General features: G+C 57.4%; 1 protein-coding gene across 1 annotated transcript; it reads right to left on the bottom strand.

Annotated features, from left to right (window-relative positions):
• Nucleotides 1–55: 55 nt before the first annotated feature.
• On the bottom strand, nucleotides 56–17,802 carry SLC9A3R1 (SLC9A3 regulator 1). Its single transcript, XM_042965499.1, has 6 exons — nucleotides 17,091–17,802; nucleotides 5,839–6,000; nucleotides 4,793–4,946; nucleotides 2,472–2,512; nucleotides 1,233–1,322; nucleotides 56–986 (listed from the first exon to the last, which is right to left on the bottom strand). The coding sequence occupies exons 1-6, from the start codon at nucleotides 17,550–17,552 to the stop codon at nucleotides 795–797; spliced, it is 1,101 nt and encodes a 366-aa protein (XP_042821433.1). The 5' UTR covers nucleotides 17,553–17,802; the 3' UTR covers nucleotides 56–794.
• Between the last annotated feature and the right edge of the window lie 699 nt (nucleotides 17,803–18,501).

Raw genomic sequence — 18,501 nt, 5'->3', positions numbered from 1 at the left:
CTACCCCGTCAGCCAGAGGCTACCCAGGGCTCTAAAGGAAGACACAGAGGCCAAGGCGGTTTGGAAGCCAGTTGAATTTCTGATGGGAGTTTCCTTACAGTGGGGTGGCTGGACAGGAGGTGGCCAGACCCTCCCCATGTTGCCCGGGGCTCCCGGTGGTGAGGGGGGGGGGGGGGCGTGTAGTAGGAGCAAAAACAAAGTTTAAGGCTAAGGTTGCTGCTATGTCCTGGATGCAACAACCTGGAAAATCATGTTAATCAAGGAAACAAAAATCCCTCTAAACTCTGTCTGTGGTACTGCACTCAAAAAAAAAAAAAAAAATCAAATGAACAAAAGTAAATGCCCCAGCCGCAGCTCTGAGAACGACGGGCCCCTGTCCATTCCACAGCATTGCTGTAATCAGCAGTCCTTGATTAACCTTTGACTCATCACTTGGGGTCGTGAAAGAACAGGACCTCTTGCCTGTCCCCAGGTCCTTGCTTGGTATGGGTTTCACTGAGGTCCCAGGGGTGTGGTGAGGGCGCCCCTGGTAGGCTGAAGCACTCAGGAGACGCAAGCCAGAGTCTGCTTGCTGACTGGGGCAGGATGGAAACATATTCACCTTCCCCAAGGTAAGGGAAGAGCACGGTTCTCTAGAAAAATCAGATTCACCGATAGAGGAGGGACGCTGGTGCTGATTTGTGTGTAGATTAGGGAGGGGAGTGAGTGGGGAGGAGGGAGAGGGAGCTGGCTCGGGTGGGGCAGGGGGGCTGGCCCAGTCGCACCAGCTTTCCCTGGTGCCCGCAGGAGGACACTCAGAAGTTGCTGAAGAGTTCGTTTTTCTTGCTCCAGTCCATCTGCGGAGCCCGCTTGTTGCTGCGTTTCTGGTGAGCCCTCTCTTTGGCCACGGCCAGGGAGATGTTGAAGTCCAGGATGGGGTCAGAGGAGGAAGAGGTAGACGAGGGTGCTGTGGAGTCCTGTTTCCTGGGGCTGTCTTGGGAATTCAGCTGCAAAGAGGAGGGGGCGGCGGCAGAGGGCCGGGAGTCAGTGCCTGGCGAGGCGTCCCGGTCCTCAGCCTCGGCAAGGTGGCCGGCTCCCTTGGGGCAGTGCCCAGGGAAGCCAGGTCACAAGAACAGAACGTGCCATAGCATGTGACCTCCAAGGCAGGCTGGCGTGCCAGGAACGAGCATGGCTTGGGAATGGGCTTCCTGTAACTCAGTGCCACCCTCTGCCCGCCCGCCCGGCCAGCCTACCTCCTCGCTGGTATCACTGGAGGTGGATCTTGCCAGGGCTGATCTGGGGCTCTCAGAGGCTACCTCAGCCAGGACTTCACGGCTGTTCTCCTGAAACAGAGAGGAGGGGTGTGGGTTGGCAAGGGATGGGGTGGGGGAGTCCTGAATAAGAGAGGAGCCCCCAGTGGAGACCGGTGCCCAGTCAGAGAAGCTCCCCTCAAACCTTTAACACCCACCCCAAAGCCCCACTGCCTGAGCCTGGAGGGGCCCCTCGGGGATTGACAGTTTTACATTCCTCTAAGGATCAGAGGGCAGCCTGGTTCCACCACCCAGGTGGGAGTGACCGTTGTGGGATTAGCGGAACTGCTCACACAGAACCCCCTCCCCAGCCCTCCCGAAGGAGCCTTCAGGGTTGACTAGCCTTTGGGGCCAATGACCATGGAGGGGCTTCATGGAGGGTGAGGCACAGAGAGCCTCCGCTTGGCACCGGGAACACGTGTGATACTCCCTGAATTCCTTCTGGCCTGTTTACTTGGACTTGACCCTAGGAATCTTGAAACCTTCACCCCAAAGTAACCAAGAAGGGCTTTGAAGGAATAAGGCTGATGAGAGTTCTAGGCCCACCGATGGGGTGACACAAAGTTCAGGTGGGCCCTGGGGGGGAGCCCTTGGGGAGGGGAGACCTTTCAGTAGACCCCGCAGAGAGCTCCAGCTCTGTGGTCTGACTCTGAGTCAGCCTGTCTCGGAGTGAAGGTCTTGGCCAAGGCTCTGACTTGGTGCTCAGCCTCTGCCTGGGTTCCTCTGCGGCCTCAGCTGGCACCAGGCCCCACCATCTCTTCCCCAGCCTCCACTGCCTTCTCTTCCCTTCCGCCCAGGGAGGAGGGGAGGAGGGGCTTTGTTCTTCCAACCCAGACTGGAAGCAGCAGGGCCCAGGCAGCGTGCGTCCAGACACTGAAGCTCTGTTCTTGGGGGGAAGAAAGGCCTCTTCTGTACGGTGGGGAGTTGGAGGCGGGGTTTGTCACCAGGATGGCGGGCTGCAGAGGGGCCCGGCCAGGCCTCTCTCTCTCCTGACTGCCCTGGCGCTAGGCAGGGGTTGAGGGGTGCACCGGCAGTTCTATAGCTTGGAGCTCAGAAGGGAGCAGCTTGGAAACGGGGGTTTCAACCTGAGCCACACAGCTGTCCCTGTCCCAACCATGCCACCTTCCACCCTTCTGCAGCCCCGCATGAGAGCCAGAGAAGTGTTAGAGGGCCTGCCTTTACCTTCCGGATCTCCCCATTGGTAAAGGGCTCGGGCAGGGGACCTACGGGAAGGAAAAAACAGCAGAGGTGAGTCCAGAAGCTCTGGGGAATGCGGACAGAGTGGTGCCTGGAGAGGAGGGAGAGCTTTGGGGTTTAGGCCATAATTAGACCTTGTTCCCTACGTCAGTGTTTAAGTATCTTGACTGCAACCTTCTAGAAGTATGTCTGACTTTCTGGTGACCCAGCACACACGCAGAGACTACACACGTGTAACAGAAGTTTCACGAAACAACATTTCCCCTTCTGCTTCGTCAGTGCTCTCCAATGTTTTCGATTCAGTTTCATTCAAAGAAGTATGCTGGTCTCTGCTAAGTTGATCTCATGAACCACTGATGGGTAATGAGCTATTTGGAAAACCAATGTTCTAGATGGGGATGAAATTCCAGGCTGGCTGCCTAAGACCTGGGAAGCAGATCCCCGGGCCTTGGCACTAGGGCCTGATTCAGTGGGTCTGGAATGGGCCTAGGAATCGACATTTTTCAAATGGCTCCCAGGTAGTGATGCTGTCACCAGAATTGGAACTACACCCCAGGTTATGGTTAGTACCTGCCTTGGCTGAAAGAGAAACGAATCCCACCTCGTGCTTGCCAATGTGAGGGCGAGGGGATGAGGGGGCTCAGGGCAGTGTCCTGAGTGCGCCCTCCCCCTGCCATGGGGAAACTGGTGGTGGCAGGAGGGGTCAGAAGGAGAGACACCAGCCTGGGGTCCCCGTTCCACCTCTGGGGACTGGTCAGCCTGGGTGGATTTCTTCTGAACTCTTCATTTAATGTCATTGTGCATCTTTCGTGCTGGCCTGGACAGCAGGCACACCCGATTCTCACCATTTCCTCCCTGTTGCTACCCACAGCCTTCCCGCGATGGCCAAGCAGGGGATTGCTGGGACCCGGAGACACTCACTCTCCCACTCCCCCCATGCTGGCCCCTTCCCCACGAGGGCCAGGCTGTCTCATGTGGTCAGGGGGCAGCTGCTGGGAGGGGGGCATTCTTCTTGCGGACAGTTACACCCAGCTGGGAGGAGGAGGGCGGCCTGGAGACCGCAGGAGAGACACCTGGGGAGGAGACCTGCCCCCAGGCCTCTCCCAGTGCAGCTTCTCTGGCTCGAGGCTGCGCTCACAGTAGTTCTCAGGGCCCATCCCACCCAGCCAGAGAGATAAGAAGAAGGAATGTTTGAGGGCTGATTTCTTAGGAGTAGGTGGGGGAGGGATGCCAGAGGCGGCAGGGGAAGGTATTGGAGGAGCCTCGTGGAATCCAGATTCCAGCTGTCTTCCCCAAACCCTGTTGCCAAGAGGAAGGCTGGGGCTTCTTGGGGCCTCAGTTTGCCCTCACTGAAGAAAGGAACTACCTGGGCTATCTGGTTTCTATGAACATGGGAAACAAGGGTGAGGCAGTGCCTGACCGCCCATGCCTAGAGTCTGCGGGGGTCTTCCACCTGACCCATCCCTGGCTTCCAGGACCGCCCCCCCACCCCCACCCCAGGACCCACCTGGCCCCTCCACCTAGGGATAGGGGTCTGTGGCAGGACCTCTGAGTAGATCACCCTCCTACAAATAAAATCCTGACACCCTCAGGGAGGCCCCACCCACTGCAGAGTTCAAAGAGGTCCCACCTACCCTACACCCCCCTCCCCAACTCCCCCAGGAGCCATTTTCCCAGGGAGAAAGTCCAGACCAGGGAGTGAGGGTTGCTTAACTCCTCACTGCCCTTGGGCGGCAGGGTTGCCCGGTTTGGCTTGGACTTAGGCAGGGGGAGGTGCCAGGCTTGGCAGTGTAATATGGGGGATGGGGAGGGCAGGGGCCCAGGGACCAAGGAGGGACCCACTGCTCTCTAGAGCCAGTGAGCCTGGGTTTCCAAGACAACCTGAGAGAAGGGAGGGGAGGCACTGGGCCCCTGTCACTGGACTCTGATCTGACCAAGCGGAGCTGGAGTTAACCCTTCCCTTGCGGCAGCACTGCCTGGAGAACCTGCGAGGGGTGCGGGGATGGGGGGCTGAGGCTTCCCTCTGGTGCTGCTGGTTTGGCCTGGGAATGAGTGCCTCTGTCCCGTCTCGCCATCCCTCATGCCGGCCTCACCCTGTCATATGCCACCCTCAGAAAGCCACTGCCATCCCCGCTTCCTCTCCTGACACCAGGCTCCTTTCCCAATCTCCACCTTTGGCCCCCTCTGAAGGAGAGGGAGGGAGCTGAGGCAGGAAGCTGCCCACCCCTCCCCTGGGACACAGTAAAATCCAGAGCACTGGCCAACATCCTTGATTTGGGGGCCTCCGGCTGCCCCACCCAGCTCACCATTCAGATGCTCCTGAGACGGGGTCACTTTGCATTTCTTGAAGAACTCATCGGTTTCCTTGTCTACCACCAGCAGCTTGGTCTCGTCCCCACCAGCCTTGATGGCAGATACCACATCTGCGTGCTGCTTGCCCTCCATACAGACCCCGTTCACCTGTGGGTGGGGACAGGGGTTAGCGGCACAGTTTTGGAGGGATAGGTGGAGGGAGGTACAAATGGTCCTCTTTGTCCTCGGCCAGGTGGCAGTCTGGGGACACTGAGGCCCCCCCTGCCCAGTTGCCTGTGGAGTCTTAAAGTAAGCCAAGTGGTCCTCCCACCTGACAGTCAAACGAGGAGGCAGGACACATGAGAAAAGCCAAAGAAAATATGGAGAAAAGACTAAACAAACACAGCTGGGACAGGAAAGATAGGGGAGGCCTGGGTTGGGCCCTAGCGTTTCTATGTACTTGTGTCCGACTTCCCTCTCTGGGCCGTGGTTTGCTCACGTGTAACATGAGAAGTCTTGGGAGAGCTGATCTTCCAGCTCTAAGGTTCTAAGACTGAGATTCTGGGGCCTGCCCGAGGCACAAGGTTCACATTTCCTTTCCTCCTGAGCACTGCACAAGAGTGTTTGACTGCACCTGCTGGCACGGAGGCCTCCAGCAGTGGGAAACTCTGCAGGTGGCCACCTACATCCACTGGGATGGATGGGTGGGTGAATCTTGAGCCTGTCTCTTGGTAAAGAGCCCAGAGGAGGTGGGGGCAGGAAAGAAGTCCGTCCATCGTCCACCACCACCACCCACCCATCCATCCTTCCATCCATCCATCCATCCTCTCTCCCTCCCCTCCTGCCTACCCACTTACCACTCTTCTCCTCTCTCTGCCTGCCTCCCTCCCTCCCTCCCTCCCTCCCTCCCTCCCTCCCTCCCTCCATCTACCTGGCATCTGTGGGCTACCTGGGCCCCATGGACTAACCAAGGAGCAGACAGGGTGATGGCTCCCCCAGGAATTGCTTATCTGTGGGGATGCAGTCAGGAAGGGCCTGGGAAGAGGGTGAGAATCACTACCTCCACGATGCGGTCCTGAGCCCGGAGTCCCGAGGCCTCGGCAGGTGAGTCTGGGTCCACTGCCCGGATGAACTGGCCTGGCTTGGACTTATCACTGTGCAAGTTGAAGCCGTAGCCATTGGCACCCTTCTTCATGGTGCAGAGCCGAGGCCGAAGCTCACGCTGTGGGGATAAAGGAGGGTCTATGACCATTCTCCATCACTGGAGGTCCCACTCTCCCTGCCCTGTGCCTGATAGCCCCTCCCCCCCCCCCCCCCCCCCCATCAAAGAAACACTGGGGAATAAGGCAAGTTTGCTGAGCTCCCACAGAACAATTCGACAATTTGAGAATGCTGGGCTGGGCCCCAGAAGACCTGTGCAGAGATTTGGCATTGTAGCAAACGGCTCAGGTGCCTGTCCAAGCCAGCCGCCTTTTCTGTTAAATGGGAGGCAGGACCACATTAGCTCAAGTCCCTCCCCTTGTGACATTCTAAGGTAAATAGTGTTATTCTGATTGCTACTTTCTCCCTCCCCTCTAAAAGTTCAGCCTGGCTAGGTGACTGGGGATCCCTGGCCCTTTTGTACCCAGATCTCTGCAGCGGGGCAGGCAGGGCAGGTGTTTACTGAAAGCTGGTCAGCATGTTTATAGTAAAGCCTTTCCCCATCCAGGCCAAATGGCCCAGCCAAAAGGAAGGAAGCAGGCAGCCAGATGACCACAGACCGGGGAGAAGCACAGCCAGAGGTCCTGGACAGGACAGGGACCCCCCACCAGTAGAACCAAGGCTGAGGGCAAAGGCAGCCATAGAACCCCAAAGAACCTGTTGGTCCCCAAGGAGCCTGAACGGGGAAGGGGCCATGAAATCAGGGCTGGGCTGAAGGGAGCCCTGTGTGGCTGCAGCCCAGAGTGGGGACCTACTGAAAGAGCTCAGGCAGGTTTCTCTCAAGCACTCAGACACTCTGCTGAAAATGTTTTTCACCATCCTTGGTCCAACTTAAGCAGCTTAGCTCAGAAGCTGCAGGCCTAGGGACACATTTACATGATGGAGGGAATCTGGGTGTGCAAGGCCCAAGCAACTGAAACCTTGACCAGAAGCCTGAGCCTGAGGCCTGGCTTGGGGGACCCTCTCCCCGGCCTCCCAGGCCTGGCTGGGCAGGGCTGCATCAGCCAGCCTACTAGCTCTTGGTGATCCCCCCCACAGGCCACCAGGCAATGAGCAATGGCGGGAGTCAAGACCCTGGCTGGCCCAGGGGCCAGCTTCCCCACTTAGTAGTTATGTGACCTGGGGCAAGTTATTTCCTTCTTAGTGCCTTAGGTTCCTCATTTATAGGCCATTCTTCTTGTCACCTGCCTCCCAGGGTCCCAGGGTCGCTCTGAGGCCAAGTGAGATAATTAGCACAGGCAGAAACACTTTACAACTCCCAAATCCCTGTGCACTCGACTCGTAGACTTTCTCAGCGTTGGGGACACTAATGAATAATCCCCTGAAGCAGAGAAGAGAGATTCTGGGGGTGAGGGTGGGGGCCAGTTTGCTCTGAAACGCCAGTCCCAGGCTGGGAGTAGAGCTGGCAAGGGAGGGCAGGGAAGGAGAGGAGGGCTTACAGGCCTCCTGCCCGAACTTGCCAGCCCCAGGAGGCAGCTACCATCTGGGGCTCCCCACCCCTCCACTCTCAGGGGGTGGCTGAAGGGTGACTTTGCCTTCCTTCAACTGCCCAGGCAGGTTCCCTGTGTTTCAGGATGTTGGTGGGGGCTGTGGAGAGAAAGTTAGGAGGGAGAGGTGATGGTTGGACCCTAATCTGGGCCAGAGGCCCTGGGCCCTTCTCCTCCAGCAGGCTCTGCTCAACCCAGAACAATAGCAAAGACAAAGATGTGAGCGTAAAAAGTGTGTGTGTGGCCGGGGGCACGGAGGCACCCTCTCCCCGGGGGCCATGAAGCATCCCCTTCTCCCAAGCTCTCCAGGTCCCCTGGGCTCCTCACTGCAGGGCACAGTCCCAGGAGGCCCCCTGCCACCACCTGCCTCATTCATCTCTCCCCTCCGCCCAACCCCCACAGCCCTCCCAGTCCCCAGGGGATCTTGTTCAGGGGTTAGTGAGGCTCTTCTCCCCTCCAGCTAATCCCTCCACAAAGCTGACAGCCCAGCCCTCCCCCAGGCCGAGGTGAGCAGGAACAGGTCTGACCAGTGCCACCAGGCAGGCTCGGCTCGGCTTTCCACAGCCAGGCTGAGCTCACGATCACCCTGAGAAAGTGGGGAGGAGAATCAAGACGGGGCGGGGGGGGGGGGGGGGGGGGGGGATGGGAAGGGGCAGCTCTGACATCCTTGCTCCTCCCCACCTCACTCCAAAGAGCCTTCCCTAGCAACCTGGCTGGGGCTGGTCACCCCCATTTTTAAGAAGGAGAAACCGAGACTCCACATGTTAAGCCCACTGCCTGATGTCATAGGGCTTTACGGTTCCAGAGCCAGAGCTCCAATCAGGTCTCTGACTTGGACCCAGAGTTCCTTAAACCATTTGTGGGCTGGTCCTGAAGGACCCAAGTGCAGACTGGGAGGAGGCCCAGTTGGAGCCCGGGCCTCTGCAGGAGTCAGTCGTAAACACGGTTGCCCTCCCGTGGTGCGCCCTCCCACCCTGGCTGCAGTCTCTGCAGGGAGGCAGCTGGTCGCTGATGAAACCACAGCCTTCCTTCCGGGTGCTCAAGGTCTTAAGGCTTCTTGCGGCCAGAGCTCCAGCCTGAGCTGGGGGAGCCAGGAGCACTCCGGGAGTGCTCCCGGCCAGCAGGGCGATTAATCGGCCTGGGTCTCTGTGCTAGAGGCTTCCCTTCCTGATCCCTCTGCGTATCTCCCTGGACGCCGTGTCTGGTGATCTGTCATTAAAGCCGGAGGGCCTGCTTTGAACCTCACTCCCCTCTGCCAAGTACCAAGCTATTAGGATTAGAGGAAATGGGGCTCCGTTACCCCATTGCTCCCTTTCCCCTGCACTGGGACCTGCTCCACTGCCCTCAGGGGGTAGCTGAGCAGGGAGAAGCGCCAGGTGGTTTTCTGAAGCGCTCAGACACCTTTAAGGGCCCCAACTAGCTCCCTCCTTCCCAAGTCCCCTTCCCACAGGAGGGGTGGAGGCTTCCAATTCCTCCAGAGAGACCAGCCTGATTCTGTCCACCCCTCCCCCAGCTGTCTCCAGGAGGTGTCACTGCCAGCTGCTGAGTCAGCCCATCAAAGGAGCCCATCCCAGCCAGGGTGGAGGCTGGTGCTGGCATGAGGAGTCCCTGGGGGCAGCCTCCCTGGGAATCTGGCGGGGAGGGCTGGCCCAGCACCCCCAGACCTGAAGTAGGACCTGGGTTCTGCTTCTGGGGAAAAGGGTAGATGGAAGGTCCAGGCCATCCTGGTCCTGGTGCGTGGCGGGCAACTTCCCGTGGGGAACATGGCCTCAAGAGGGTACAGAGTACCAGGTGGGGCTCCCAGTAACGATGACAGCTCAGAAGCAGAAATCAGAATCTGCTCAGCGAGGAGCCTGGCGGAGACCAGGAAGCAAGAGGAAGGAACAAGAGGCAACGGTGGCCAAAGAGCAGTGCAAATGGGCTGGGGGGGGGGGGGCTGGGGGGCTGGATGGGTCTGAATCTCACTTCTGAGCAACGCCAGACAAGCTTGCCAGAAAAGACCCCGTCAGGAGAAGTGCCTCCAGACTCTTCTCCTGGAGTCTTCTCCCACCCTCAGGTTGTGAGGCTGTCCCAAATCCTGTCACAGGCCCCTGTGGCCATCCTCTCCATTCTCTCTTCTCTCCCAGGGAGCCCAGCCCAGGCCCGAGTGGCCGCCCAGTCACCTCCACCCACGCAGCCCAGGGAGCGGACTGCGGGCACGTTATTCAATAGGTGCCACCAGCAGCCACCTGGAAAGCTGAGGAAAGTCGATACCCTAATCCCAGTGCCCGTCTCTGGGGAGCAGGCCCAGGGCCGCTCCCTGTTGCTCCTAAGGGGAGGGCTGCTGGGGGCGACGCCCCAGTGAGCCCAGCCCCTCCCTGATCGGTGTCATGGTGATGGCCCTATAGAAAACAGCCAGGTTGCTTCCAGAAGGCCAGCCAGCTGTGGGTCCCAGAAGGAATGGGTTGAAAGAGCAGGAAGACCACCGGGGTGGCTAAGGGAACAACAGAGGTGACCCTCACCTCCCAAGCCTGCCCTTCCCCCAACCCAACCCAGCCAAGGGCTCTTGTTTATACAGATAAGATTGATGCTTGCTGCCCCACACAGGGAGATCAGCCCCAACAATGGGGTGGGTGAGGGGGTGGGGGGTAGGTGGGGAAGGAGTCCTGGCTGTTCTGGTGGGGGTGGGATACAGGGTATGCTGGGCATTAAGGCACCGTGACTGCTCTGGGAGACAGCTCAGTTGTTCCACGGGACCCTGGACACACAAGCTTGGGCCTGGTACCAGCTCTTCAAGGAAGCCATGATGGATGGTGAGAGCTGGCCTGGCCTGAGGGTGACATGTGACTGGGCAGCAAGGGGGCACTGTCCTTAGGGCAGGTTGGGAAGTGACCAGGAGCTCAGACCAGAGCTCTAGGCTTAAAGGTATCCTCTCCTCACCCAAGGAACAGAGGGCTTGGCTGCCACTGCCCGCTGCCCCACGGTCCTGATATGGCTTCAGTTCACCCTAGAGGACCTTTCCCGCCCAGGTCTGTACGGACTGAGGGATGTTGGACACCTCCATTGGCAAAAAAGGAGCTACTCTAGCCCCTGGTCCTGTCCTTCCTGTTTCCCAGTGGGAAGGCCCCTCTTGGGAGCCCAACTGGGGTGGGATCCTGGAGAGAAACATATGCTCAAGCGGGGGCTGCTTCGCCAACGCAACACGCAGGGGCCCTGAGCCAGCTTCTCCCTCTGGTTCTTTTCTCCTGGTGCCGGCCAGAGACCCACCCAAAGGAGTTTGGCTCAGGTCTCCCCAGGGCTGGGCAAGGCTGGGACGGAGCAGGCTGGTACGTGGGCTGCTTGCTGCCTGGCTGGACACCATCCAGGCTGGCCGCCCCATGCCTGCCTGCCCCGCGGGCACTGCATTCTCGTCTCTTCTCATCCCTCACCCTCCTCCCAGAAGCCACTGGATTTAACTCCTGCAGGCTGTCCCAAGACCGACGAAGACCCTCAGGGAGCCTGTATACTTGGGGTCCTATTGAAATAAATAGCAGCTACCGTTTCATGAGCACTTACTATGTGCTAAGGACTGCACTAGGATTTTACGTGCACTTTCTCATTCAAACCCAATTATAGTCCTGCGAGGAAGGTATCATTGCCGTCGTTTCCCAGAGAAGGAAACTCGGGTCCAAAGAAATCACGTAAATGGCTCGAGTACCCAGCTGAGGGGAAAAGGCAGGCTCGGAACTCAGATGTGGGGCAGCACTGCCCGACAGAAACAGGATGTCAGGCTGGCAGGTAATTTAAAATTACACTAAAGTAAAAACAAACAAGAGAAATTAACTTTAAGTATCTTATTTAACACGATATACCCCAAACTGTTATCATTTCAACATAATCCACTTAAAAATATTTAACAGCATTATTGTTACATCCTTTTGTTTGTACTACGTCTTCCAAATCTGGTGTGCATTTCACACTTCTAGCACATCTCAAGTGCTAAGAGCCACATGCGGCAGGTGGCGGCCACAATGGCCCGCTGATATTTCTAAAGGCCTCACTCTCAACCATTACGCTGTCAGCCCCAAACGCTTTTCTAAATCAGCCCCCATGTTTGAATCGGGCACCATGACCTTATAAAGCACCCTTATACCGGACGACAACAATGAGCCGGTGGCACTTGAATCCCATTTTTAGGAAACCCGTGCCACCTGCCCTTTCCTAGGGCACAGGAAACTAAACATTGCCCAGAGGGCTATGTGGTGAGTTGTTCTGTTCCAGGGGAGAAGGAAGGCCAAGGCCAACAGTCAAGGATGGCCTTCAGAAGGGGCCCTTTGTGCTACAGGGAAGCCCCAAAGCCAGCAAAGGTGGATTCTTAGGACCCAGGGGGTTGGGAGTAGGGTAGAGACTTGGTGGCCAGACTCCTAGCCCCAGCCCATTGCAGAAGAAGGGTGAGGCCACTTCTGGGCGGAGGCCTTCCATCAGGGCTGACACATTTTCCTAATGGTGCTGAAGGCCATCCCTTAGGGACAGAAGCTACCTGGACCCTTCCTTGCAAGTAGCTGATGCAAGCAAGCCTGAATTTATGCCATGGTAATGGCTCTTATGTGGCCCAGAATGTGACGGGCAGAGACACCCAGCAGGACACTCAGGCCCTCAAGGTCAACCCAACTGTATGGCCAAATGGATGTGTAGGCAATGGAGTCAGAGAGAGGTGGGTTCCGAGATACACCCCAGCTATGTGGTAAAGGCTCATTAGCTGAGAGCCCTGGGGCCAGCCAGCTGAACTGGCCAAGCTTCAGTTTCCACATGTAGACCGTTGGGGGCTAATTCCGGCCTTGCGGGGCGGTCGTGTAGATTAAAGGACATGAGGCATGTTTAATGCACAGCGCATTGCTAGACACAATACCTACCGCTTATTGAACACTTACTATCAACTCACAAAATGCAGAAAATAATACCCAATTTGCAGGGTTGTCAGGGGAATCCATGAAATTAGCATCGATATCTTCATGGCACGAGGCTGGACACTAGAAATTTTGAGTCTCCTTCCCCGGCAGGGCTACTCAGAGCAGCAAGATGAACACCTAATATCTAATATCGGGATGGAGAACCCTGGCTTCTCTCTGTAAAAGGCTTGCAGCACCAATGAAACCCTGGCTACGCCCCTTCCTCCCCTAACTCCTAAGTGCTCCCCCACTTCCCCAGGGCCCCATGGGGTGGGAAGTGTGGAGAGGAAGAGAAGGGCCCCTATCTAGACATACAGAGAAGGGCGCCCCATTCTCTCTCCAGAATTTAACTTTACAGGAACCTGGTAAGAACCAGGAAAGAAAGAGACCCCAAATATGTGGCTTAAGAGCAGGAACCAACACACAAACTATCACACATACCCATCTATTTAAAATCCAGACACCCTGCAGTTCTAACCCTGTTCTGCCCTCCCAAACTCTAACTTGGTCGGTGTGAAATGGCCTGCCTGTCCTGGGAAAGAAGTTGGTAGGCTTCCAGGTAATTGTGCCCACGCACCCACCTTGCTGCCTGGGGGGTGCCTGCACTCTTCTCTTTTCTTTCTCTTCTCTTTTCTGTTTTCTTTTCCTTTCCTTTCTTTTCTTTTTTTTCATTTTCTTTTCTTTTCTTTCTTTCCCTCTCTCTTTCTCTTTCTTTTTTTAATTTAAGTTTTATTTATTTTTTAAGTAGGCTCCATGCCCAACATGGGGATCAAACTCACGATCCCGGGACCAAGAGTCGCATGCTCCAACTGCCCTGGCCTGCACCGTTTCTGCCTCTGGGATCAGGGTCAGGTCTGGCAGGAAACCACCCCAAGCTGGGCACTGACACACTGAGACACACACATACACCCCTCTTATGTCATCAAGTCTCCCCCAAACCCTGCAAGGTGGGGTGTTGGTGTTCCCATTTCACAGAAGTAGAAGCTGAAGGTTGCAGGCCACAGTGGAAAATTAGGGTACCAGAGCCAGCTAACACAGAAGCCCAGAATTTTAGCCTTCTAGTCTTAAAATGGAAGCTTCCAGCAGGCAAGAGAAAAGAGTGGGTAGGTACTGCCTGGAATTCTGATCTCTGGGTGTGCCCGAGGTGCAAATGGGCCCAGGTATGCTGGACTGACATGAATTAGGATAAAGGTCCCTGGTGGTTATCATGCATTCATTCGTTCAAAAATTATTTGAGCCCCTCCCTCCTCTGTGCCAGGTACAGCGCTGGGGATATAAACACAAAGACACAGTTGTTGCCCTCTTCACCACTGCAGCAGAGGTCAAGGTCACGAACAGATGATTCAAATATTGCGTGTTCAGAGCAATAAAAGATGCGGGACAGGGAGGAGGAGGTGAGCAAAGAAAAGGCTCATTCTGGGGGTGCCCCGGGGGCTCAGTCGGTTAAGCCTCCCACTCTGGATTTCGGCTCAGATCATGATCTCACGGTTCATGGGTTCGAGTCCCACATCAGGCTCTGCAATGCGGAACCTGCTTGGGATTCTTTCTCTTCCCCTCTCTCTACCCTTCCTGGGTTCAATCTCATGCTCTTAAAATAAATAAACTTTGGGGGGGTGGGGAAAGCTCATTCTGTCTGCAGCGTCAAGGAAAGGCTCCACAAGGCTGTGAGTGGTTTTCGGAGAGTGTGCCTTGTGGAGAAGGGGACTGACAAGTCCCCAGGCTGAAGGGTAGCATCGGGATGTACTGGGTTGCTGTATTGGGATGGGCTGTGGAACCCCCTTTGATTATTTGAGAACAGTGGCCTCTCACTGAGCACTCACTGAGCACCAGGCTGGGACACAGATGCAGTTGCCCAGGCAGAGGCCGATCCAGGGCTGGCTGCCCCATGGGTGGGCATGCAACAATCACTGTGAAATACTTCTCAACTCAAATACCAACAGCGACGTTCGCTGAGCACTTACTTCGTGCCAGGCACAGAACGACTGCTTTTCAGACCGCCCCATGTGATCCCAACCCCAGGTGCAAGCTGTTAGGCTCCCACCTTACACAAGAGGAAACAGAGGCCTAGAAAGGTTAAGATACGTGGCTCGGGGCGGCCCAGCTAGTACAGCTGAGCTGGCTCAGGCCAGGCCAGGCACCACTGTGACTGTGGGAGCTGTGGGCAGGGGCGTTGCTGCGCCTCTCTCCGAGGGGGTGGGGAGAGTCACCGACAAAGCAGGTGGGCAGAGCTCCAAGTCCCCTCCACCTGCTCCTCCAACAGCACTACAGGCACCCCCATGCCCTCTGCCCTGTATGATTCTTGACCCAGTCTGGTCTTTCCAGTGAGATGTCACCTGCCACCCACTCTTCGTGCCACACTGTCCCACATAATACCTTTTTCACTTGTGAGAGCCAATGAAGATACCCTAATAGCCCCCACTTTGCAAACATATTCAGGCTAAAACTAACTTAGTAAAACTCAAATTCTTTATAGGAGATGCCTTTTAGGGAAAAAAATAACTCTTACTATGTCTTATTAACTTTTTTTTTTTCTTTTTTGCAATGACAAGGGTGGGTCACCTGCATGGCCACCATACCAGAGTTCATGGGAATTTCCTACCAGAGGCACTGGCTATGCAGGAAGATGAAAGGGTCCTCGCACAAATGCCTGGGCAGAAAGAAAGGTGCTCAATTCAGCATCCACTTGGGGCTTGAGTGCTTCCCATTATTTGTAAAATTCTAGAGAAGGCGGGTGTCACTGTGTTACAATGCACCCCTCTTTACAGATGGGACAACCAAGGCTCAGATAAGTTATGTGACTTGACTGTTGACCTGAAACCCCAAGAGGCCTGGTGATGGTGTCCCCAGGACTGGCTGGAGGGGATTCTACTCCCTTCTCCTGGCCTAACAAAGCAGGAACAAACGCAGTTGTCACATGACCATGGGGGGGGGGGGATCGGATTCTGTGGTCACCTAGAAAGCAGGAAGTTAAGCTCCCCTGCTTTTTCAGCCGGCATGGTGGGAGTGAAAGTGCTAGGTCAAGCCTCCATGTTCCTGGCATCATACACCTCCCCACCCAGGCCCTCCTGCACCCAGCAGCAAAAAAAAAAAAAAAAAAAAAAAGAAAGAAAAAAAAAAAGAAAAAGAAAAACTGAAAGGGCAATGGGAGGAGCTGAACATAACAGTATCTTGGTGGGGGATGGGGGCGGGGAGGTGGTTACTTGTGCCAGTGCCAAAGTCCAGAAAAAAGGGGGGGGGGGTGGGAGAACGGCAAATCGATGCACTCAGCACAAAGTTCAAACTGGATTTCTGCCTGGGACCAGAGGTCAGGGGTTCCAACTCCGCGGTGTCAAGCCCCTGCCAGGGATGCTCCCACCCCTCCCCCACCCTTGCCAACGCCAGCTTGGCAGTGGCAGGAAGTGGGAGCCTGGCGGCCTTGGTATTCCCAGCACCCAGCTCTGGCTGGACGGGGCTCCTGGTGACCTCACTTCCACGAAACCAGCTGGTCCTCTCCGGCTCCACCTTCTACCTTAAGGCTGAACAGTGCCCTTTCTCTGTCCAGGGAAGCTTCTGCTGGCACCATGGATACTCCTGCCACAGGCTGCCACCAGGTGGAGAGCTGGTGGTGAAGGCCTAGCTCCTTCACTCCCTGGGGACAGGAGGCTCTCATCACCACTCCTGTTTTGCTACTGACCCTCCTGCAGCTGGTCCACACTGGGATCGTTTGGGGAAACACCAAACTTGGGCAAAAAGTAACCAGCCTGCTTCGTGTCCCAGGACTGGAGTGAGACAAGATGATGACAGGGCAAGACCACCTGCCCCTGGTGAGTGCTGCTGGCCTCGGGACACCGGACCACTCTCCCCGCCCTCCCCGCAGCTCGTTCCCTTCCTCCAAAGTCCTCCCCTCCCATTCCCAGATACAAGCTGGCGCTTACTCCTCACATTCCTGAGACTCATAAATCCTCCTGGGTGGCAGAGCCACCACCACCTCCGAGACGCCTCTGCACCTCCTCCCCGCACCCCACCCCCACACTTCGCCCTGAGACGGCGGGGCTTCGTCTCCTCTTAAAAGTCACACTGTACTTCAGGAGGATGAAGTCCAGCCAGGCTGAGGTTAATGATACACACACCAGCCGGCGGGGTGGAGGGGGGGTGGTCGGGGGGTGGGGAGGTGCGGGGAGAAGCCTGTGGGCAACCCCTCCCCTCCTGGTGCTGGGGCTCGGCACAGTAAAGGGGCGGTTATTCCTCTTGCTTTTTGAAATCGGGTAGGCGGTCGCTTCACCCCAGCTTCAGCTACCACCCACAGGGGCCGTGGAGGAAGCTGGCACCTCTGGTGCGGCTGGGAGTCGGGTGGCCGACGTGGGGCGGGATTGGGGGGTTCCGAAGAACGCGAACAGATACCGCCAACAGAACCGAGGAAGGGGGACTGGGCTCCCCTGAGCCGCCCTCCTTCACCTCCACTCCCAAAGGCCAAGGGACAAGAAGTGCAGGTGGCAAGGCGCTCAGGGTCCCAGCCCAGTCTGGGGAGGGAGGGGCGTGGGGGTGGCGGGACGCAGCCCCAATTCAGCAACTGCCAGTTTGACCTGTCGGCGGGAGGGCGGAAGCAGCCTCCCGTTCGAGGATCTAGTTTCAGAAAGACAAGGCAGGCGCAGGGATGGGCGTCCGAGGGGCGCCTGGGTCTCTCCCGATCCCCACTCCCACCCCTTTCCAGTCGCCGCTGGGTCCCGGCCCACACTTACCCGCTCGGGACAGCTCTTCTCCACCTCGCGCGGTTCTGGCGCGGCGGCCTGCGGCTCATTTTCGTTACCAGCTCCCTGCGCTTCGGTGGCGACCGGCGGCTCGGCCTGCCCGGGCCCGTCTTGGGCTCGCAGCAGCTCCTCCCGGACCTGGACACCCAGCTTCTGCAGTCGCTCGTCCGTCTCGGGGTCGACCACCAGCAGGCGCACTGCGTTGAGCGCGGCACGGATGCGGCTCACCACCTGCTGGTGGGTCTCTTTCTCTACGTTCTCGCCGTTCACTTCCACCAGCCGGTCTCCGGCCAGCAGCCCCGACTTCTCGGCTGGCGAACCGGGCTCCACCAGCCGGATGAACTGGCCCACCTTGCCCTTCTCCCCGTGCAGGTGGAAGCCGTAGCCGTTCGGACCCTTCTCCAGGCAGCAGAGCCGGGGTAGGGGCGCCCCGGCCGCCGCGTCCGCGCTCATCTCGCCCGGCTCAGTGGTGCGACGTGGGGTCCTGTTGGGGGCTGGGGGCGGGACGGTCCAGCCCTTCTCTCCTCCCTGTGGACCGGCAGGCAGGAGGGAGCGCAGGAGGGAATCCCCGCGCCGTCACACTGGCTGAACAAGCAGGTGTGCGGCGAGCTGTGGCCCCGAACTGCTAGAAGTTGGAGCTGGAGCGCGTGGACCAATCCCCACCCCGCGCGGCGTCTGAGCGATGCCGAATCTGCTCCAGCCCCTTATTCCGGGGGCGGGGTCGCGCCGAGGGTGTGGACACCAAGACCCAATCAGAAGCCACGAACAGGGGCGCTCGGGCCGGGTGAACAACTCTGACCAATGGGAACGCTCAGGGGCGGGGCCCAGTGCTCTGCGCGGCGCCCCGCGGCGCAAGAAGAAAGAAGGCTCAGGAAGTGGAAGTGTTTGTTACCAAGTGGCCGGAGTTGAGGCGGGGGGCGGGGCGAGTTCCTGGTACTGGGCGGAGGGACCCTTAGGCTCAGTTTTGGTTTTCCTACATTTGGTGGGGATTGTGGAGAGCCAACCTTTGGGTAAAGGACTCTAACGTTTTAACAGCCTTTAGCTAAAACCTTGTGTGCACTCCAATGAGGGGTGGGAGCGACTGTTGCCGGGGAAACCGCTCCAGCTCCGGGGCTGCAGGGTCGCAGAAGTCTTATGAACAAGACGAGGTGCACCTCTGACCCAACAAAGTTGTTTGAATAACGACATTTTCCCGTTCGTGGAGTCACTTTGCGTTGTCCAAGGACACGCTTACAGGGGTGCGGGCTCTCATCCTCGCTGGAACTGTGTGAGGGCTCAGCAGGGAGCCCAGGCTTCCCCGGGGCTGCCTACTGAGGACAGGCCACCTAGGACAAGGGTGTGAACACTGGCGTCAGCGTTTGGCTAGGGAAGTGGGGGAAGAGAGGCAGAACAGAGTCTGGTA

Source organism: Panthera tigris, chromosome E1 (genome assembly GCF_018350195.1).
Source record: "Panthera tigris isolate Pti1 chromosome E1, P.tigris_Pti1_mat1.1, whole genome shotgun sequence".
Taxonomy (NCBI): domain Eukaryota; kingdom Metazoa; phylum Chordata; class Mammalia; order Carnivora; family Felidae; genus Panthera; species Panthera tigris.
Note: the sequence above shows the minus strand (reverse complement) of the source record. Positions and strands in the feature narration are given on the sequence as shown.